The 23768-nt window shown below is 43.3% G+C and overlaps 1 protein-coding gene across 1 annotated transcript in view; it reads left to right on the forward strand.

Annotated features, from left to right (window-relative positions):
* The window catches only part of pip5k1cb (phosphatidylinositol-4-phosphate 5-kinase, type I, gamma b), a 17800-nt gene extending 13512 nt beyond the window's left edge, over window positions 1-4288 (forward strand). Inside the window, exons 15-19 of the mRNA XM_060059056.1 lie at window positions 135-312; window positions 721-969; window positions 1822-1896; window positions 2292-2378; window positions 2577-4288. Coding sequence (XP_059915039.1) covers window positions 135-312; window positions 721-969; window positions 1822-1896; window positions 2292-2378; window positions 2577-2582 — 595 coding nt within the window. The 3' untranslated portion in view covers window positions 2583-4288. The remainder of the gene's footprint in view (window positions 1-134; window positions 313-720; window positions 970-1821; window positions 1897-2291; window positions 2379-2576) is intronic.
* Window positions 4289-23768: the final 19480 nt, after the last annotated feature.

The following is a 23768-nucleotide window of genomic DNA, read 5'->3' on the forward strand; positions in this document are numbered from 1 at the left end:
CACACATACACACACACACACACACACACACCCATACACTCATGTGTGTGACTTGATCTCGATAACTTGGTTATACATTTTTGAGGTTTGCGAAAAAGTAACAGGACCTCGTATTGTGTCGTGCGCTCCTTCAGCAAAGTCCCAAACAGCACGGAGCTCACACAGATGACAGAGAGGACCTCGCCTGACCCCCCGCTCCCCCCAAACCAGAGGCCATCCCCCCCTCTCCCCCACACCCAGAGGCCCTCCCCCCCTCTCCCCCCAAACCAGAGGCCCTCCCCCCCTCTCCCCCCCACCCAGAGGCCATCCCCCCCTCTCCCCCACACCCAGAGGCCCTCCCCCCCCCTCATCCCCAACCAGAGGCCCTCCCCCCCTCTCCCCCCCACCCAGAGGCCCTCCCCCCCTCTCCCCCCCACCCAGAGGCCCTCCTCCCCCCTCATCCCCAACCAGAGGCCCTCCTCCCCTCTCCCCCCCACCCAGAGGCCCTCCCCCCCTCTCACCCCCAAACATAGGCCCCCTTCTCCTCCCCCCCGCTGCTTCAGTCCATCCCCAACGCGCTTCTCCCCCTCCCCCTCGACACCCCCGTCTCCCTCCTCCCCCGCCAGCCCCCCCCTCCCTGCTCCTAAACCTGCCCCCCCCTCAACCAGCGCCCCTCCCCCAGCTCCTTCTCCCCCTGCTCCCCCTGCTCCTTCCACTCCCCCTCCGACCGCGCTCCGCCCTGCGGCCGCCCCGGGCTCCGCCCCGCCCCCGGCCTCCGCCTTCACCCCCATCCGCCCCGCCGCCGACCTGGCCGGGCCTCGCGCCTCCACCCTCGCCTCCTCCTCCTTCTCCTCCGCCACGCCCCCCCCCTCCCTGCCGGCGAGCCCCCAGGTGCCCCAGCAGGCGCGGCACGCGCCGTCCAATCAGCTCTCGGTGTCCAGCAGCCACAACTCGTTGGAGGGGGAGGTGCCGGTCTCCGACATCTACTTTGTAAGTCCCTCCCATTTTGTAAGCCACTCCCACCGCACCCGATGATGTTTATTACAGGGGATTGTGGGTGTTGGAGTCAAAACAAGGTTTTTTGTAATGGGTGACCTTACTGTTAGATGTGACGAGTGATTAGCTGAGCCAAGGCTAAAATCCTAAAAATAAAATGAAGATTACTCAATTTAACTGAATTGCCTTATTTTGCAAAACCTTCCCATATGCTAAGGTCAGCAAAAAACCTGAAACTACAGGTTTGACCTCAGCTTTAGTACAGAGAACCTGTGTTTATTTAATATCAGGTTTCATCCAAGTGTTCTGACGTCTGTCAACTGTGTCCCTCGCAGTGGACCAGTCAGGACAGCGTGGTAGAGTTATGAGGGTGAGGGGAGTGTGTGCGAACGTGGGTGTGTGCGTGCGTATGTGGGTGCGTGCGTGCGAGCGTGTGTGTGTGTGTTTGCATGTCACCTTGGGGTGCAGTCTCTGGCTCTGTTGGTTTGATATATGGCTGAAGCATGTGGCAATTCAAGGCTTTTGAATCTCAGTGCTTTGCTGTCCTGTACAGCATGGTGCCTTTGCACACTGCTCGTGTGCCTCTGCCTCTCATCTATCTATGGTCATACATGCACAATGCTGCGCCATTTCATCATGACATTCAATCTGTTTTAGTCTCATTGTAAATCGATTCATCCTCTGGTTATGTTTATCCCCACACTGTGTGTCTCTTCCTGTACCCTGTACATTCTGTCCTCACTTTGAGCATATTTATGTAACGGGTACATTACATACATATGTGTGTGTGTGTGTGTGTATGCGTGTGTGCATCTGTCTGCCAATGTGTGTCTTTCCATTCATCAGTATGCAGATGGCCGCTACTGGGTGTACTCTCCAGTTCTTGGCCGCCGTAAGCTAAACTCTAGCTCGAGTTACAATGTAAGTCCCCACGAGGATAGTTAGCGCTAAGCATTTTTTTTTTCAAATCTAAAAATGCTGACATAGCATCGCTAAGCGCCTGTTGCCGCCCCCGTCTTGGCTTCTCACCTGTAGACCGGCAACAGCCCGACTGTCTTGTAGTTCGGTCCAATAGAACACACCAGTTACAGCAGACCTGGCAGCTGCATAGTCTGCACTGGTAGCAAGCGGCTGCTGTCTGTGTACGGCTGGTATGATCTGGTGTGATTAGCATCGTCTGCCCTTAACCGAAACGGCGTCTCTCCGAGCGATGTGGGCCGGTTGTACGTGGTTTATTAATGCGTTGACTGTATCCATGAAGTTCTCTTATCGTCTGCTCTGTCTCCCCCCCCCCCCCCCCCCCCCCCCCCCACCAGCAAAGTCAGGAGGACAGGAGCTGGGTGTATTCTCCCCTTCACTCCGGCTCAGAGTCCAGAAGGGACTCTGGCGGGGAGAGTGATAAAGTGAGTCATACCTGGTGGTTTTTGACCTCTGAAGGAAATTATGGTCGTCATTTCTCTCTTCTGATAGGGAGGTGACGTATTTCTCCCTACTGATGGATCGCTGACCTAACGTTGTTGTTGTTTTGCTTTTCTTTCCTTTTTTCTTCCTTTCTTTTCTTCTTCTTTCTCTGTCCTTCTTTCCGTCTTTCTTTCTTGCAGCAGTAGCAGTTGGGTTCATGTCTTTATTGGAAAGGAAAATCTTGGGGCTCAAGACAAGACACTCCTAAACTCAGTTTGGGATGGACTTTTTTTAACGCTGGCATCCCAAATCACACGTGAATTCCTATATGTGCAATGCAAGTACGCAGTGACATGTTTACAAACATATAAAAACACCTGTGCGCAGGTTTGCTGCATTATATCGCAAAAAAAATACTCAATAATAATATTTTGTCATATCAAACTATTTACAGCGTAACATGACTTGAATGAAAACAAATCAGAAGAAAATAGAAACCGAGAGCCGAGAGAGAGCGATGGATACTGAACGCCTGCGCCCTTGCTGGTTCTTACTTACTTATGGCTGCTCATATCAAAAAGCCATGTTCTGTGGGAGGGGCTAACCCTCAATTTTCTCATCTATTGGTTTGTGAAGCTTTCAATCAAACCGCAGCCTGTAGGTGAGTCAGGGATTCGTTGTGTGTGTGAGCTGCATGGTTTTGTCTCCGTACGCTCCGTGTAAATCATGTGCGCTCATTAGGCTCTGTGACTCTGGCTATGCAATACGGACAACAGCGCTGGGGAAACGGTCGCTTGAAAGCCGTGCCTCAGCACTTTTCTACGACTTCATGCGTTCATTTGATCTATTGTTGTTCAAGCGTACAGCGTGGATTGATCCTTTTTCATGAAGCCTAAAATGTGTTGTCTTTTTTTTAAGCATGCAAATGCTGCACATGGAGTTGACGGTTGAAACGTGTTTTATATGCTACCATCTGTTGTCGACGGTGAATAGTGTGTTGATTGTTCATTTAGTACTTACTGTGTTTAATTCGTGTTCCTTTACAGTACAGCTGGTTTCTTTTTTTATTTTCGATAGTGTCTTGTGTCCAGATGGAAAACTTTGTGGTCTGACTTTGACTAGTGTTCATAATGCCTTAATCGTCAAATTATTTTCTACAAAAAAAAAATGGTCTCCTGTCAAGATGCCTGCATTTAGATCAAATTCTATTCAGTAGTAATAATCTCTAACACACACACACACACACACACACACACACACACACACACACACACACACACACCCTATTTATATGCATAGATATATATATGCATATCTTTCTCAATCATATGCAAAAAGGTAAAGGCAGAGTGAGTGAAAAATAGCAATTAAGGAGCAACTATTAGTAATTTATGTATAATATGTTGGTTAATGAGGACGAAGGTTACCTATACAATTATTTTTTTGTAACGTGTACACCTGTGTGTATTTACATACATGCATGTGTTTCTGTGCGTGTGTTTGCGTGCATGTGAGCATTCGCATGTGTGTGAATGTGTGGTTGACATCCATGTTTATTTCTGTTCCTGTTTTTCTTTTCATGCGCGTCAGCTCTGATTAGACTACTCGTTGGGACTGACCATGGGATACTGGTATTGGCCGCATGCATGAGGGCTGCATAAGACATAGCAATGTGAGGTTTGCATTCATCAGTATGTTCTTCAAACTGAGGCAATCATCCATAATCTACAAAGTGTATTGTATACAAAAAGAAACCATGAAAAGTCTACTGTGGCCACATGTGTAATGTTAACCCCCATTGGACTTCCACTGTTGGATGATCATTGCTGTAATTAATCTATATGTGTTGGGCAGTGTTTATAGCTGATCACTGTGGAAAAGAAAATGATTATTAAAAAGTATATTCTCATCAGCTCAGTGTGACTGATATATTGTATTTTTAACCAGCAACAGATACTTATATCATTGATTGTTATTAATGATGAAATCCATACTTTCTGTTTGCATGGTAGAGTAGAAATAAACATGGATGTATTGGGTGATAACATGAAATCTCGCATATCTACTTAAATGGTTAGGAATGGATGCATTTATCTTTCGGCCAAACTTGGCTTTCAAATGAAAAGTAACACAGAATTATGCATTTGTCCGACGAGGCCACTAGATGGCGTTGTGACATAATGCTTTTGTTTCCTACCGCAATTTGATTAAAACGTTAACTTGTCTTTGACATTTCGTTGCGTATGTGCAAGCTTGTTTAGACTTGGGATTTAAAAGAAAGCTGTTAAGCAGTAGCTAATATATTTTATCATCATTCAAGTCCTTTAAGCGCATAATACTCTTGGTATTTCAGAATGTCTAATGACCACGATGCTACTGGATTACGCCTACTCTTGAGTAATAAGATTTCCTTTTTATATATATATATTTATCTATGTATAATATATATAAGTGTATGTATATATATATATATATATATATATATATATATATATATATATATATATATATATATATATATATATATATATTATACACTTCACATTACACATCAACACATTAAATGTTACACAAATAAACTGCATTTATGCCTCCTTATACCTTATGTTTTCCATCATATATGTTGTATGTATGTCTATGTGTGAATGTGTAGGAGGAGGTGTGCATTGTGAGCATATTTTAGTCATGTTTTTTTGTGGGTTTTATAATGTTTGTCTGTGTGTGTGTGTCTGTACATTTGTGTTTGTTTCAGACTTGTTTGTGTTTGTAATTTTGTGTTTCTTTCAGTTGTGTGTGTTTTTGTTTGTCTTCCATTTTGTGTGTGTGTGTGTGTGTGTGTGTGTGTGTGTGTGTGTGTGTGTGTGTGTGTGTGTTTCAGTGTTGTATGTGTTTGTGTGGGTTTTTGTGTGACTCAGTTTAGTGGGTGTGTTTGTATGTCTTACAATCTTGCCGTAATGCATGTATGTGTGTGTGTGTGTGTGTGTGTGTGTGTGTGTGTGTGTGCCTGTATTTGTATGCATGTCTGCGTGCATGCGTAGGCGTGTGTGTGTCTTACAGTCTTTCAGTTTTGTGTGTGTGTCTCAGTGTTGTATGTGTTTGTGTGGATTTTTATGTGTCTCAGTTTAATGTGTTTGTTTTAAGATCTTCCCCTATTGCATGTATGTGTATGTGTGTGTTTATATGTATATGCGTGCACATTTATGTGTGTGTGTGTGTGTGTGTGCGCGCGTGTGTATGTGTGTTTGTGCGTGCTGGTGTGTGTGTGTGTGCGTAGCACAGGTACAGAGGGCTCAGTGAGGTGGTGGCTGGACTGCGCCGGGTCAGGCAGGAATGTGTGATGGACAAGGGATCAGGACCACCTGGGCATGCGTCCAGGAATGTAATTGCCCAACACCCCCCACCCCATCTTCCACGCTTCTCCTCTAAGCCATCTTATTCTCTTCTTTGAACAGTCTTAGCTCTTCATGCTATCCCCCCGCCCCCCCACCCCCCCAACAGTCACACACACACACACACACACACACACACACACACACACACACACACACACACACACACACACACACCCACACACACACACACACACACACACACACACACACACACACAATCATACACATATGCACACACACACACACACACAATCATACACAATAATGCACACACAAATGCGCACACAATCATACACATATGCACAATCAAACACACACACATACACATTGGCAAACATACACACACAATCATACACATTAATAGCTCAACCACCTCAACACAACACCACACATCAATAGAACAACATGACGTTAATAAGAGGTTTACACCTTTGTTTCAGGGGGAGAAGGGGGGGGGGGGCTCTCGTCTAGTGGATAGGGGGTTTGACTCCTGCAGCCCAACCATTCTGTGTTTGAATTCCAATATCTGCAGCCCAAGCAGGACACCTAACCCTCTGCCTGCTCATTGATGTTGCTCATCAATGCGCTTTGGAAGTCGCTTTGGATAGAAAAGCCCACTTAATACCACATTTTCTTTCATACAATTCAATTTATGAAATAACGGAAAGGAACCGCGTTTGAGAAGCAACGTCTGTCTTCAAACACCCGCTCCAGCACAGCTCCGGCTCTAACAACCTTCATGATAAAACACATAAAAAATAAAGAAGAAGTAGTAGTAGTAGAAGAAGTAGGAGAGGGAGAGTACAAAGTCATCACAGAGCAGCCATTCCCAAATCCTCTCAGTGAAAGGCTGGGGAGCCCCTGACTTAAAGAAGTGGCATTGTGCGGCAGCCTCTCCACCTGGGGTGAAACGGGTCCAGCTTTCATCTCCAGGAAGCATAAACAAATGGCTTTGTTCTTTCAAAGCAGCAGACAAGGCAACAAACAAGAAGAGGTCACTATGTGTGTGTGTGTGCGGGGGGGGGGGGGTTCCTGCGTGTGCATTCGAGCGAAAGTGTGCGTGTTTATATGTCTTGCGTTTGTTTGTGTATCTGTGTGCCTGAGAGTGTGTTTGTTTATGTGCGGCTGAGCATGTGTGAGAGAGAGTGTGTGTGTGGTTCTGTTTTTGTGTTGTTATATATGCATGTGTGTGGGTGTTTGTGTGTGCGGGCATGCATTGGTGTGTGTGTGTGTGTCCGTGTGAACGAGTGGGTTTATGTGTGCGCTTGGTGTGCTTATAAGAGAGCCAGAGCTAGGGAGAGAGATAGATCAAAGTAGGGGGGGTGTTTTTGAATTTATGTGTGTGGGAGGTGAGGCCTCACCTACCCAGAATGCCTTGCCTTCCTCCTTGCTGCCCACTCAAGTTTTAAGTGGGCTGCAGATATTTCTCTTTGGAGTCCAGCATTTTATCTCAACAGTCACGGCTATTCGCAGATCGTCCCAAAATAACGTTACTATGTCAACCAGCATATCTGTTACAGTTATTCACCGTGCCAACAGTTTCCACTGACAGCTCCACAAGTATTACCTTGGCTTGGACTGTAATAAAGATAAAAAAAAATGCCATTTCTGTTTCTTTGCTTTGAGATGTGGTCTGAGCTTTATTCCTACTGTAGTAGTCTTCAGAAAGCTTCTTTATATTCGATTCACTGTCTCTATCCTGCCGTTGGGAATTTCGCATCATGAAGGGGTGGAGGTGTCGATCTTTTCCCCCGTGTATGTTTTGGCGCTTGCATGTGTATTTGTGTGTTGTGTGTGTGTACGTGTATGTGTTTCTGTGTGTGTGTGTGTGTGTGTGTGTGTGTGTGTGTGTGTGTGTGTGTGTGTGTGTGTGTGTGTGTGTGTGTATGTGCGCGCGCGCGCGCACGCTTGGGTGCGTGTGCTTGGCGAACGGTGAGACGGATGTCTTTCAATACACAAAGGTAACCGTGCGCCCTCTCGCACGCAGATGAATAGCGAGGCAGAAAAAGCCCCGGCAAAGCGATGCGCTGTCAGTGTCTTAAGGCACTGTTTATCTTTTGGCCAGCCCCGGAGAAAAACAAAGCCATCGATTTCTAATCCTAATCCCTCTCTCCAGCGCCTGCTTTTATCGATCCACCATCCAGCCGTAATGAGATGGAGCGAGAGAGGGCTGATGAAGGACACGTTTCTCATTTAGTCCACGTGTTCTCCCTTTTTACTTTTCTGGGAGGCCTGGCAGCTCTGCCCACTCAATTTCTGGTATCTGTGATGATTCGAGCTCTATGCCAGACTCCATACCGTTATAAGACACATAATCATGCTACAACTAATAATAATAATAATAATAACAATCATAATAATAATAATAATAATAATTATTATAATGGTACTACTACTACTACTAATAATAATAATAATTAAAACAATAGCGTACTATCCCAAATCAGAAGATTTTGATGAAGAAGGAATCAAATTAACATGGAAAATAGTTAGCCTATATGACGCCTATATATGGGTTGGTAGGGCATGCAGAAATTGACCCAGCAAAACCTGAGGTCAGGAAAATGGCATACACCCTTAACTAGTTTATATCTTAAAGTCATAAACCACCAGTGGAATGAGGAAAGGAAGAGGGTGCCAATGGAAGACCACAGAGAGACAGTGGAAGAAGGGTGCCAGGCTTGATCAATAATCAACCAAATGTGCTATCCCAATCACTCAACTCTACCTGTATTCATTCTTTGCCATACCCATTCCTTTTTTTGGTATGGCTACACATCCGTGGGATATGACATAACCGTATATCACAACTTATTGAAATGTGGCTCTGCATTCAGAATTCAGATTATCTTCGCATAGAAAAATATAACTGCTTTGTAACTATAAGTATGTTGGCATGCACAGTGGCTTGTAAACACAGAATCTAATCAAGATTGAACAAGATTTCTTATCAAGATTTGATTTTTTCAACGTGAAATGTATTTGAAGCTGCTGTTCACTGCTGTTTGATTTGGTTAATGTGGCTTCAGTCTGTCCAATGTGTTTTCAATCTGTACAATGCTGTATCAGCCTGTGCAATGCTGTATGGACCCTTTCTTAGTCAGCTTCATGATTACGTCACAGTGTTAGCCTGAGACAGTCAAAACGACTACTGGAGGTAAATAGGTTGCCATTAGGAAAACCATATCTCTAACTAGACCTGGTAGTATTTTCATACTGCTTAAGTTCTACAGCAAAGTCTCAAATAATTGTATTGTTTGAGAACCATTTTACTTTTGTGATCAAAGTACAGCAACGTGATTTATTTTAACAACATGATTTTGAAAGCATGGTTGTTCTTTTTAGATGGCATTCTACCACACAAGGGTATAACACAATCGCATTGCCATTTTAAATGTTCAACAGTTTAATGTGGTTAGGATGAGTCATAGTCTGAGTGCAGGTCTTCTCTACGGCTCAGTACCGTCTCATTTGAGAAAAGAAACGTGTGTAATTCGTTTCCAGGGGAATAACATGGAGTGGCAAAAAACACAATATTGAAAATTAATATTAGCATTTATTTGATTATGTGTTCAAACTTCGGACACTTTCTTTGATTGCATGGATGAAAACAGAGGGAGGTTAGGGAGGCTGTATTAAGAATATACCCTTGTCAGCGTCATACCCTTGTAAAACCGTAAAAAGAAACACTTTATAACTGGTAGGATAGAAGAACGTCTAAGGAAACAACATGCAAATCAAAAGACAAAAGATTAATAACAGGTTTTTTTGCTTTATGTTTGTTGATTCAACCCAAGATCAGCCCAAGCCAGGCCCAAAAAATAATGTCATTGCTTACTAACAGAAAAGGGGTATTTTTGATTAAAACATGCTACATGTAACACATTGAATGTACTTAATCATAAAATGTCCATGATCATCAGAGATCAGGGAAACATGTCAAAATACTGGCCTCAACAAAAACACAGCCAGTGTTCTCCTTTGAAATTTCCGTTATGGGTTGGAATGTTTGTTTTTCTTTTGGCCTGTGTGTCATGGTAACCCGGGATCCACGATATGAAAGAATTTGGCACACGGACACAGCCTTCTTTAGCCATCGAAGCAACGAGCAAACTTGCCATGTTGTTGTCATTGTTTCGTGCACCTCACACATTTAACTCTCCTCATCTCCTTGCGCTACACTCTCAGTATCTGGTTTTACCCTGAAACTGGGTATTAAAGTATACTCTCCTCATCTCCTTGCGCTACACTCTCAGTATCTGGTTTTACCCCGAAACTGGGTATTAAAGTATTTGAACATTGTTATGGTCGGAATGGTGTTTCTGATCGTTTTAAGTGCAGTGTTGAGTATGTGGTCCTGTATTGACGACTGGGGTCGATCAGCTTGATTGTCTTGACTCTAGTTACCAACCCCCCATATCACAGACAACTCCCTCATTGCGTTGGCCTACACTGGAAGTGTGTGATCTGCTGTGGCAACCACATTGAAAACTGTATCAACTATCGTTAGATAACTTAGATCCCAGTTATCTTCCCCTACCGCGTGGGGAAGAAATGTGGCCATTGGGTTGAAGGTATTGTGGCAGTTGCGTAGGAAATCTATCAAGCAGAAATATCCACTAAGGTAAATGTTCAGCAGCTATAGGCTTGTCTTATAAAATCTAAGAATCATAGGTTATGTAAGTGACAAGTAAGACAAGAGACAAAACAAGTCATTTGAGTGTACTAAACAAATGAATCAATGTCTCTGGTAACTGGCAAACATTGAGAAAACGATGTTGGGAAAACCTTGGTAACTTGTTGGAATTGTGGCAACTATGCTGAAACAATGAAGCTGGCAGAGGGGATTTTGGATAGGATTTGGGGATTTGATTTGAAAGATCTAAAAAAATCCCACAGAGCAGTTTATTTAAAATCTAGATTAAGTGCTAAGGTAAGTATAGCATTTCAAAGTATGAGAGTCTACTCAAGAATATCATGCTGCATTTGAGTCACATCTGGTGGGCTCCATGTTATGGGCCACTGTCAGTATTGATGTGGTGTACGTCTACAGAATTTGTAAATTGCCTATTTGGTTGACACACACGAAATGGCTTCTTGCAAGACAGCCTTCTAACAGCGTGGAAGGTCTCTTAACTTCTCTTAAGGTCCAACAACCAGGACCGAACGGCACCTTGTCACTCCCATTTCTAGTCTTTCCTTTTTCAACGTTCGATACATTTGAAGCTGCGGGATAGTCCGACTGCTGCTTCTTCTTAATTTATGTGCAGTAGGGTTTAATTATGTGCTATGCCCTTCCTCCAGTGTATATGCTGTGCAGTATTGTTTGAGTCGGTGCAATGCGGCTGGTGTCTGTGTTATGCTGTATTTGATTTAGCCTCTGGCGGGGTAGTTTGTACTGGTCACTGTGAACTGACAGTGTTAAATGTTTGTGGGAAGGTTTTTGGAGAACTACTTTGTTTTAACACAGCTGTTGCAATCCTGTTGTTCGATGGTTTGCCCCATCACAGCTGGGATGTGAACTTTGCATTTACTTTGCATGTAAGGGTCATTTGGATTTTCCATTCAGGGGGAGGTTAATACAGGGTTAGGGGATGGTCCTAGAAAAACAATGACTACAGTTCAGGGCAATATTTCAATTTGTTTCTGATATCAATGATTAATAATAATAATAATAATAATACATTTTATTTATAACGCACTTTACATCAACTCAATGTATCAGAGTAAAAAGAATCATTTAAAATAGCAGTTTAGCCAAAGGCTTTTCTAAAAATATGTGTTTTTAGGCCTTTTTTAAAAGAATCCAAAGTCTGTGAGGCCCTTAGATTAATGTACTATTTTTAAATGTGTTTTAATTTTGTTATTCAGGTACAAAAATGGTACAAAATGCATGCTATCTTGTGACTAATTCACCGTCCTGGGTTGAGTCGGTTGTGACTGATTATTGGATCATTGATCGAGGGCAATCTGCAGGGTCCTCTCGATGGTGGTCCAGAAGATGATGACGTCCAACTTGGTTGAACACTGTTCCACAGAGTTGGTCAATCTTAATTAACGCCTTGAGCTGTAGGTGAACAAAGGAGCAGGAATGGTCTTTTTTTTTGTGGAAGGAAGACCAGGGGTGGTAGATAGACAATAGACCAGGGGTGGTAGATAGACAATAGACCAGGGGTGGTAGATAGACAATAGACCAGGGGTGGTAGATAGACAATAGACCAGGGGTGGTAGGTAGACGATAGACCAGGGGTGGTAGACGATCGACCAGGGGTGGTAGGTAGCCAATAGACCAGGGGTGGTAGACGATCGACCAGGGGTGGTAGGTAGCCAATAGACCAGGGGTGGTAGACAATAGACCAGGGGTGGTAGATAGACAATAGACCAGGGGTGGTAGACAATAGACCAGGGGTGGTAGATAGACAATAGACCAGGGGTGGTAGATAGACAATAGACCAGGAGTGGTAGACAATAGACCAGGGGTGGTAGACAATAGACCACGGGGGGGTAGACAATAGACCAGGGGTGGTAGACGATAGACCAGAGGTTGTAGGTAGCCAATAGACCAGGAGTGGTTGGTAGACTATATAATAGGGGTGGAGGGTTGACAATAGACTAGCGGTGGTAGGTTGACAATTTATTTCCTGTCTTGGTTAACTTTCAGTGCTATCCTCGAATGACCTCACCATAACACTAGGACTATTTTCACTCGACGTAAGCACCATATTCACAGTGACATTGTCTAGGGGTGACCTCGCAGTTAAAAAAGGTTGTTGGACCTACTTTTTTAGTATTTTTGTTAGCACTAGAGGCACTGCACCTGTCATGGGTAGAGGTCTGGGTGTAATGGTGTGATCCATATGCCTCGGACGGTCTCCAGCCTTCTGAGGGGCAAGTGGGGAATTCTTCCAGCTTTTTTGCGGCATTTCACGGAGGCACACCCCCTTTTGGTCCCTCGGAATTCTGAGAGTTCAGTGATGACGCTCTCAACAAAAATGGCTGTGCCCGTAAAGAGATTTTTTTTGTATTTGTACCACGTTAGTCATTTTAATGTTTATTATTATTCCAGTCACCAATATAGGCATTGCATGGTCTTGCTGTAAGTGCAATACAATGTAAAGTTGTGGTGTTTTTTTTCGAGCTGGTTTGCTAAAGAGGCTAATGTAATTAACAATAAACAATGACACAATCACAAAGACGAATGGAAACGCTATATGTGCTCCGAGACCGGAGACGTCACAATTACGTCACAATTGCAACTTGGAAGGCTGGCGTCCGAGGCATCTGCATGCATCAGACCATACTTACAGGATTTAGGTGACAGGTGGGGTGCAGTGTTAAGTAGGCCTACTGGAACTCCATTACATTTTTTTAACAACTTTATTTTGTTTGCATATGTTCGTCGGATACATTCCGGGCAATAATTTAGTTCAAGTCATTTTAACAATCAATAATATATCAGATTCTTTATATAAATAATATTTACATTAACATTAAGGCTATTTGGCAGACGTTTTTCATCCAAAGCGACTTACAATAAGTACATTTGTAATAAGAAAGTGAAACACTGTATCGCTGTCGGTACCATAAGAATGCTCATAGAATCAAGTGCAAAGCACCAACAATCGCTAGGATAACCAATTCCCCGTATTCAACAAAAATAGCTATGTTAAAGTATACATAACTAAGTACTATAAATAAATACGACATACAATAAGTGCGTACATTAAGTGCCAGGACGTTAATAAATGAGGTAACACATATAATATACAACGGGCCTATCATCCTAAAGGGCAGCTCTCAATCACAGGCTACAGCCGGCTCCCTGCAGTCTACCAGATATCAAAACAGTGAAGGGGGTCCTCTCAGCAGCTCCAGTGGTACCACAGGTTAGCAGCCACCACCGACAGCACCGACACGGCGCTCATCTGCCTGGTGACGCCCGACGAGGACGCGCCGTTTACACTGCCGCCGTTCAGGTTCAGCCCGGCCATTCCGCCGGCGTTCAGCCCGGCCAAGTTCAGCCCGGCCAGTCCACCGCCGTTCAGCCCGGCCAGGTTCAGCCCGGCCAGGTTCAGCCCGGCCATCCCTGTGCCCATCTGCAGCTGGCCGGCCCCGTTCAGGGCGACAGGGACCCCATACACCGGCACGTTACCCAGGTTGGGAATATTAACCGTGCCCAGCGGGATCAGTTGGGGCTGGTTGCCCAAGTTGCCCATGTTGGCCATCATGGGGAGGTTCTGCACCAGGGGGAGGTTCTGCACCAGGGGGAGGTTCTGCACCAGGGGGAGGTTCTGCACCAGGGGGAGGTTCTGCACCACGGGGAGGTTCTGCACCACGGGGAGGTTCTGCACCACGGGGAGGTTCTGCACCATGGGTAGGTTCTGCATCATGGGGAGGTTCTGCACCATGGGGAGGTTCTGCATCATCGGGAGGTTCTGCATCATGGGGAGGTTCTGCATCATGAGCCTGTTAGCGCCGCTGGCCTTGTTGGCGGTGGGCCCACTGCTGCTGGGCATGGCCACGTGGTCCGGGTCCACCTTCCTCTCTTGCTGGGTGAGGGCCGCCTCTGCGTTGACGAAGAAGAGGAGTAGAAGGAGGCAGATTTTTCCAGGCATTGTGAATATCTTTTGATGTCCTTTGCTGTAGTGTGGACTGATGGCTGCTGTGGAGCTTGACTCTGTTGGAGGTCTGTCTCTGTCTCTGCTGCTGTCCTGTCTCTGCTCTGCTAGAGGAACCAGCCGTCTTTATAAGAGCTGTAGAGGGGGCGGGCCCGACTTCAAGAGACACCAACGTAATGAGACAGCCTGCTGACGGTGAGCCCGGTGACAGACGGCCAGGTAGCACGTCCACCGGCTGAGGGCGTCGTCCACCTGGGCAGCACACCCCTCATCCTTTCCTTTGTGTGGGGACCTTTAATGGAAGGTGTTGGAGCACAATACGATGATGCACAGGCCACCGCGGTAGGACGTGCTTTCGAGGCTCACATTCATCGCAGGGGTGTGGATCTATTTATTCACTGGGACCTAAACAGGCGGAGGACATGTGCGGCCACACTACATACTTCATTGAATGAGATCGACGGCCACAACCCACATTTGAAAACAACCTCTCAGGGTTTCTTAGGAAACCCCTTTTGTTATGACAACACACCCTTCCATTATCTTGACACACATATTCAGCGCATGTACTCAATAACAAAGCACTTTGTGTGTTGTTTTGTATTATATTTATATGAGTTGTATTGTGTTACACAACTAAGTTAGAATGTGTTTTACTATGAGAAGAATATAATGCTGTGGAATAGAGGAGCAAAATAATAGACAGAAAAAAGAAGAGTGGAAGATAATGGATAATAACAAACATCAGGTGTGAAGAAAACAGTCTGAGGGAATGGTTGAAGAATTGGAAGAGGATCATTTCGTCCATGTTAAACCCTGAGGCCCCAGAACTGTGGCCTTATGGTGATATGACCATAGCAGGTTGAAGGAAAACCTTTGTGGTTTGGACGACGGGGTACTGGAGCCGTGCTGATGAGGCTCTTTGATTACAGTCGACACATTGTTGGGGACAGTCGAGTGGCATGTGTAAGGAGTGGCATATGTAAGGACAGTTTCAAGGGACGTAGTTAATGTAAACGTGGTGTATTTGTGTTACGTAAGAGCTAGGGCTAGGGTGTAATGGCATTGTTAACCTAATGAGAAGTTATTATGGTCCGTCATTGCACAGGCAGGTAGACTGAAATGTCACGAAACAAGTCTTTACACAAAGACAACGTTTTAATTTTAAGTGTGCTATTTTATGAGGGCCTTGTTGTATCTATCTGTACATCTATATCTACATTTTTATATATATATTGATATCTATATATCTATATAGATATAGATATAGATATATGTGTTATATGTTCACGTGCAACCTAATAATGCACAGATGATTATTACTTATAACCAATTAAACTATTTTTTTCATTAAACCTTTTATTCAGGCACAGGTACAAACAAGAAGGTTTAAGCAGCTCCGAAACCCACTCACCCTACTGTAAAACCAAACCAAAACAAAAATGTTTTGGTTTGGTTTTATTATTGTCTTGTTTGGCGCTTATGGAACTCTTAAATCGCGATTACAGTTATCTTGAATTGCAAATGTCATGCTGATGTTTACATAACGGGACGCGCACATTGTCGTTATATTGTGAAAAGTTAATTTGTTTCGAACATATTCACTTTCCACAATATAACGACAATGCACGTCCAACCATGAGATTGACAATACTCTAATTGCAGGGACATGAATATATGCAACCACACACACACACACACACACACACACACACATACACACACACACACACACACACAACCTCTTGCAGGCAGACTCAGAATCTTGAGCCCATTTATTAGGGAACAGGTGTTATCGGGATTCCATCACTGCATTCCCAGAATCCTGCATTGTGAAAGTCTTCCCTTTTTTTTATATGTACAATGGCATTTTATTCTACATACAAAACAACCATAGTATTTTTCAGGAGTCCACGACCACCCTGCCCGTTTTGACACACAAAAGTAATTTGACACTTCTGGGATGAGCCAATGATTCATCTGTTTGGAAGGTTTTGTTGGAGACAAACAAAGAATCTTCAGGCAACAGATGTGACAGCTGTGACTGCTCTCTCTCTCCTTCGTCTGCTGGGTCCTCTGTGTTTGCCTACCTGCTACAGGTAGCCAGTGGGCGGGGCTGAGAGGCTTGTCAGCTGATGAGGTGCACCTGTGCAGGTCTGCCATGCAGGCTGTAGCCAGTCTCTCTCTCTTTCCACAGAGGCAGGTGGGCTTGGGTTCTGTTTAGGGTGGTTCCTTAAGGTTTTGGACCTTTGGATTGGTTCCATGTTTTGTTTTATGTTAACACCAGAGTGGTAGATATAACAGAGTGGCGACACTTCCATTGGACTCCGTTGTAGCGCCTACTTCCGGGGTATGGAGCCTCGAATAGTTCCAAACAACCATTTTACGGCGTAGGAGATCATCCATTTCCATTGCTGGCCGTCGAGTAACTTCTGCGGTAAATTGATTAAATAGCTTCCTCTTTTGAATTGTCAACTGTCTATATTGTATCAGAGGCCCTTTATGATGCATATACTGATATTTATTTGTAAATGCACAGCGTAATTATATATATATTTATCTTGGTAGACGACCGATTGCCTGCTAGTTTGTTAGCTCGACTTCACCACCTGTGAAGGTATCTCCAGGGGTAAATTGATTAAATAGCTACCTCTTTTGAATTGTCTATTGTATTAGAGGTCCTTTTATGATGCATATACTGACATTTATTTGTATATGCACAGCGTAATTATATATATTTTTATCTTGGTAGACGACCTATGGTTTGTGAGCTCGACTTCGCCATGTGAAGATATCTACACCAACAATTACGAAGTTCAGTAGTGAATCAAACTTTTATTTAGTTAGTTATTTATGTTGGTTTACTAGGATCATTTAGGTTGATTTAAGGACGGGTTTTATGATGCGATAGCTAGTAGAAATAACAGTGTTTGTTTAATTATATCCTGGAAAGGGTGATGTTCAGCACATGAAGCCCTACAGATGCCGCCGCTTCAACAATGCTGATTATGATGGGCGGTGAATTTAACCTGTATGGCTTTTTCGTTTTAACTTCTCCAGTCGCCCCATCAGTCCCTGGCAGTCTGGTCCCTGGAGCAACTGGCCCTGGAGCAGCTGCCCCTGAATCACCTGCCCCTGGCAAAGTGGCCTCTTGATTGCTCTCGGTGTCTCCTGTCATGTCCTTTTCATCGCTCTTGAAATCCACCTCAATTTCTCCCTCAATCTCTGTAATAATTACAAGGTAATGTTGCTGTTTTATGTATTTTGCGTTTGCAACTACTGTCATCTCTAATGTAAGAAAATTAATTAAAGCGAATCATTTCTGTAATGTGAATTAAATCATCTGCCACAATCAGAAACCAATAAAATGTATAAATGGATCTACCGGCAATTGTTAATTGGGTAGAAATGTGTCGATTATCTACATTGTGTGCAAATCATCAGTGAATCCCTGACCTCTGGTTGTTTTTTAAACTGTATGTACAAATATGAATTATGTAATCTCATTAGGAGTGTAGTCTATCCTTGAATTACATGAAATGGGGAATATTGTTAGCTGCATGGATCATACCGAAGTTTAATTTGATGAAATATGTGTGGTCCGTTGCACTTGGTTCTGGAGGCACCCTCACAGAAGGGGGTTTCCTCCTCTTCGGCTTAGGGCGATGAATGAAAACTGTTGGGACTGCATCGGGCCTCAGCTTCAACATCCCTTCTCTTTTTGTGGCAATGAATTGGTCATCTTCAAAGTGTACCTTTTTATAGGTAGGCTTGTAAGATCAGTTTCCATTGCACTTAAAATATCATTGAAAAGTCATAATTCTCTACACTTAGAATTATTATGCCCTTTGAAATGCTATCAAGTGATGTGAACATTAATTACATTACATAGTTTTTGACGGTTGCTTACCCCTGTCACTTGTACATTTTGACGGTTGACCATTGCCATCCATTTCTTCCTGCGCTCTTGGTCCTTGGGGAAGCCATACATGTGGTAACCCTTCTCGGACCGATTGGAGCATCCAAACGCTGCACAGCCAACCATGGTATGACCATTGATCTAAACCAATTTTGAATTTGCTCAGGGCTAATATAAGTATTGTAATGGCATAAAGTATAGCATATTTGCAACGTTATATGTTGATGGTTTGCCCTAAGTATATTATATAGTGTTCCCTGCTGTGTCCATTGTTGAATCTGTTAACACAATCACACTCACTTGTTCTTGTCACACTAATTGTTTAATAAAAATAAAAACGATTTCATTCATCCAAGCGTAATGAGTTGTTATTCTTTAATATATTTGATACTTGAGTGGCTCATATCTTAAAATGATCATGGTAAAACATCTTGATTACTTTGATTTCAATACAGATGTAGGGTAAAAGTTAAGGTTAAGCCAGTATGCTAACACGAACGTGAAGCTTTCCCTCAAACTTAAAAACGTGTCTAACCACTCTAAAGGTAAAACTGACATTAACAAATATGCAATAATGCCATAACAGTCAGACAAATACTTGTATGTGTTTTTTTCATTCATATTTACCATTCAATATTGAAATCTCTGCTGTCGTCCCATAGAATAACATTGACTGCGCGGTGTGTTTGGAACTATTGAGGTTTACATGAACCACGTGACAACCACGTGACCACCCTGTCGGTGAGATCATAGCGTGTCGCAACTCTCTCTCTCTATAGCTCTGGTTAACACTATTCAACATCCCCACAGCACACTTTCCACTGCCCAAATATAGGCTAGTCGAAAGAATTGTGTGTTTGGTCAGTAGTTCAGTTGGTTGGTCACATATGTTGGTTTGCTGTTCAGGTTTGGTTTGTTGCATTTTGTTTGGGTATTTCCAACATGGTAAAGATGGTTTGTTGTTCCCAGTATTTGTTTTGTCTGTCTGGGTAAGTTTCCTCCGTTCTGGCTCGGTCAGTCCTTGTGATTTTGGTACTGGTTTTCTGTCCAAACCATATAATCGCACATTTTCTAATCTTCCATACGCTACACTAATCCCTTTACAGATTTCATGATACTTACTTTATTCTAATAAATAACTTTATCCCTTATCATGTGTGGATCCCGATCTTTGCTCTGACCCGAGCCATCTTAATGCAGCCAAGGATATGGAAGAGCGTTATGAATAATTATTAGATGATTGTGTTGTACAATGAAAGACAGTAAAGATTCAATATGAATGGCAAAATAAGGATGGGATTTTATTTGAACAATAAAATATGTGTTGGGCAAATTATAGAGAGGCTGAGATTATAGATTTCATATTCAAAAGGCGAAGGGTGAAAAAATGTAAGAAATATATTTAAGAAATATAGGCCTACTCAAAGCCCAAATCATTGATATCATACCCTATCCAATAATAAAGAAATTTGAATTTGAATGGTAACAATTCCGTTAAATCCTCGTCCTCGTTTTGAACGTCTCACTCATGGCGGATCAGTGTGTTCTTTCTGATTAGCTCTTAATTGAGATCACCTGTCACGCACCTTTATTAAAGGTGAATACAATGGGTTTGGTTTACTTTTCGCATCGGCCTGTGTCAATCGAGGTTGAGTTCAGTGAGGGTTGAAATTTTTCGATCTAGATTGCAGATCACTATTGTCACTTTATACAATCTGAAAGTATGCGTTGTTGCGTGTTTGTTTTTGTGGGCATTTGACTGAACAGCCCAGACAAATATTGCTACCAACATGGCACTTCGAAATACCACCGCAGTGAGTAAAAGTTATTTTCCTTTATTAAATGTTGACGTTTTTGGGCTGTCTCCTCAGACACAAGCCATCAGTATCCCTGCTCTTTGCACCTTGACATGCATGTCGACGCTATTTGTTAACCTAGCTTTGCTGATTTGTATCTTGTGATGTGTGTGTGTTTTTCTTAACAGGTGTTAGATGACTGACAAGATCTATGGGGGGGCCCCCTTTGGGCCCCCCCATACCAACTTAGTCTTCAAAGGAATCTAGTGCCATGGGACTCCAGTGTCTTCAAAACATCCTCGGAATACATGTGTATGAATGGTCCACCGAAGGGTTGATCTGGAAGCCACCACGGTCCACGCAGTAATCTGCTGCGTGGGCCGTAGTGGCTTCCAGAGCCATCTTTCGGTCTTGGTCAGTACAAATATTGTGCAAAATGCTCATGTAATTGCACTAGCACTAGTAACCTGTAGCTTAGTTTAATGTCATTCCGTGCTGTCTCTGTCAAATGTGTGGCTTACTTTAAGTCCACAAGGCCCTCTGGTAAACCACGTTGGAACACCCCTGGACAAGGTGATTAGTCACTGGGTGTGTGCTAAAGTTTTGTTCCATTTTTCACTAGTTGGTTAAGGTTTGGTAGAATTGTTTGGATGCTAGCGACGTGATGGCGTATGTACAAGAGCCTACCGTGGCCAGGCCACAGTTGCGACAGTCACGGCCAGATGGCCTAGTGTGAGTGCAACCTTGATTGCATTTGTATACTGTTTACCATTGGATGTTTATGCAATTTGGCTTAATTCATCCGCAGTAAAGCTGCATTTGACTATTCCAGGGTCGTTTTGTACAGGCTTTCAATTGACCATGTTGACTAGTTTGTGGGAAGTTTTTTTTTTTTTTTTACCTTTGCTTACAATCCAACGGTTGTGACCACTTATGCAACTGGGCTGTGAACCTTGCAATTCTAGTTGCATATTTGTACACGCAAGCTTTTCCATTTCTATCACCATCACTAACACTAGCTTCAGCATTTCCTTGTAGGCCATTAGCTGACTTGTGTATTGGAGCGATGATTTGGGTATTTTAAGATGCTTGAAAACCTAAAATAATAATAATGTCTGGTGTGCAAGAGCCAATTTGTTGGCTTGCAGTAGTCGAGGAGTTGCCGTAGGTCGTAAGCCATCTGGAGGTTGTGGCTACTCCCCCGCAATAAACATCCCGCTTTGAACGGTGAACTTTACGCCTAGCAGCTATAAAAACTACAAAATGACTCTATTAATGCAGGCTATGTGGAAAATGCGCCGACTTTGGCTCAGCCTGGCTCCGCCTCTTCCGCTACGTAGCTAAGATGGCTGCCGTTGAGTACGGGGAGTCATGTCTAATATGAGGAGAACTGGCACTCGCGGGTTAGTTCCGGTTTTCTGGACTGGTTGCAGTAATAATCTTTGACACGCGGGGCGCTCGTAGCGAGTCCAGAATGAATGGGAGCCAACAGGGTTTTATCCTCAGAATCCACTTTTCTCACAATGTAATTTTTTGTCAAGTAATTTGAAAGTTGCTATCAAAGGGTGGGGCTAAGATAATAAACTCAGCTGAATATTGCATTTTTTAAGGTCGCGTATCTGTTCTAAAAAGGCGTTAAAAACATGTGATGACGTCACACACAGTAATACTGTCAGAGGTACTGCTTTACGGCAGTTTCTAAAGCACTTCCCTTTTCCCGCAACGATAACACCAGCTGTTGGAGGTAAGGGATTTTTTTGCTTAATACCCTAGTTACAGAGTTTTAGTGAGCTAATGTAAAAAAAGAAATGCGCAAATGTTTTACATATGTATGTTACTTAGAGTGTTTTTTCTAATCCTCACTAGTGCCGATGATAAAGCTTTTTTTTTTTTGTAACGATTATGAGCCATTTCTTTCTCCTAAAACCTGGATTAGAATCATAATTTTAAGACTGCATCAATTTAGTTTACATCGGTAAACAATCTGCTAGAGAGCAGTGTTCTGTTGTTCTCCTCATGCCTCTTCCTTTCTTGATCTCTACAGTCGGACCTTGATGCTGTGACAACGGACAAGTCTTCTTCCTCTGTCCTTTTCCCCTGCCTCTGTTTAGTGTTGTTAAATAATTTCTCTTTTTTTTTTATTAGTTCTTATTGTGTGATGTTTGAATAAACTTGCCTGTTGCAATGTTGGTATAATGTTTGTATAATTACTGTTATACAACTGTTACTGTTTCAATGTGACCCAGACCATATTTCTCATTTAACAAACATGTGTAGCTTATGTGTTGCATGGCAGAGCAATTATATTCAATGGCTTAAAACAAACTCATCTGTAAAGATCAGTGAATGCATAGAAATCAATGACAAGTGGTGTAGATGGTTTTCCCTCTGTGCAAGATCATTAGCCCAAGTCCTACAAAAATAAAGACTGTAATAGCAGATGTTGTAGTTGTTAAATCGTTAACTAACCATTTGTATGGAACAATCGGTTAAGGTGAGTTAAGTGCTTGAGTCTCGACACTTTAGAGAATGTCTAGCGCGCAACTTGAATAAGCCATGTGTGATATTACCTGGGCTCCAGTGCAACTTTCCTTACCAGGTGAAGCCTCAGGTAGCCTAGGACCATTCATACAGGAGCAAGCAAGAACGTTACCTTTTTCTGTCCTTGGGAAAAGACGGACAATCCGTTTCCACTGTAAGTGCAGTTTATGATTGCACATTTACGAGGCATTTCTTTTTTAAACTATCTTTATTTTTGAAAAATAGACAATGACAGATTAAATGATATTGAGCGGGATATTGACTATTATTTAAGGTGGTCATACCGTACCTACCATGTATATACCACATTGAACACAAGAAATGGAAGAAATATGGTGACAACCATACATTATGTACCACTATCATGCAGTATGACAGAATGCTGTCACAAAATGTCATCGCATAGCCCAAGTCACTGTTAATACCAAAGAAACGAACAAACTCATAACAAACATTTACTTATACACTTATTACTCATGACTACCAAGCAAGCAAATATATGACTAATTAGGCCAGTTAGCCTAAGCTCACTGGCCCTCCGGTCAGGCCAGGTGAAAAAGGCTGACGTAGGCGGCTAGGCACGCTAGAAAACTTGTTGGGCTTCTAGCTGTTGGCACGCCCATGTTGACACGCTTAACACGCCCATGTTGGGTGTGTTAAGAAGCCCAACATGGAAATCCTGAATCCTGATTTGTTAAGGAACATGACAATCCACAACACAGGCCCCATTAGCGACAATAGCAGAGGGAGTTCACATGAACTACTGAAGGGTAGATTCATTTATATGAGCGGCACTGGAAGCAGTGCCACTCAGGGAGAGAGCAGCAATGAAATTACTTTAAAAGACTGATGGGAATGAACTTGTTAAATATATGGCAATAATGCTGATAATAAATGTACAATTATAAATCTGATTTTATTTTCGGCCATGTCTACATGACAGCAGAGAAGGCCTTGAGGGCCCTGGTGGCCCCTGTCTGACGGCCCCTATCTGAGGGCCACTCTGGCAGCCCAACTCTACCAGCCCCTCTCTGGCTGTACACATGGCTCCATGAAAGAGACTGGGATGGACACAAATGTAAACAGACCGGGATCAGTCTGTGTGTGAAGTTTAAAGTTGTCTTTC

The sequence above is a fragment of the Gadus macrocephalus genome, chromosome 8 (genome assembly GCF_031168955.1).
Source record: "Gadus macrocephalus chromosome 8, ASM3116895v1".
In the NCBI taxonomy this organism is placed as follows: Eukaryota; Metazoa; Chordata; class Actinopteri; order Gadiformes; family Gadidae; genus Gadus; species Gadus macrocephalus.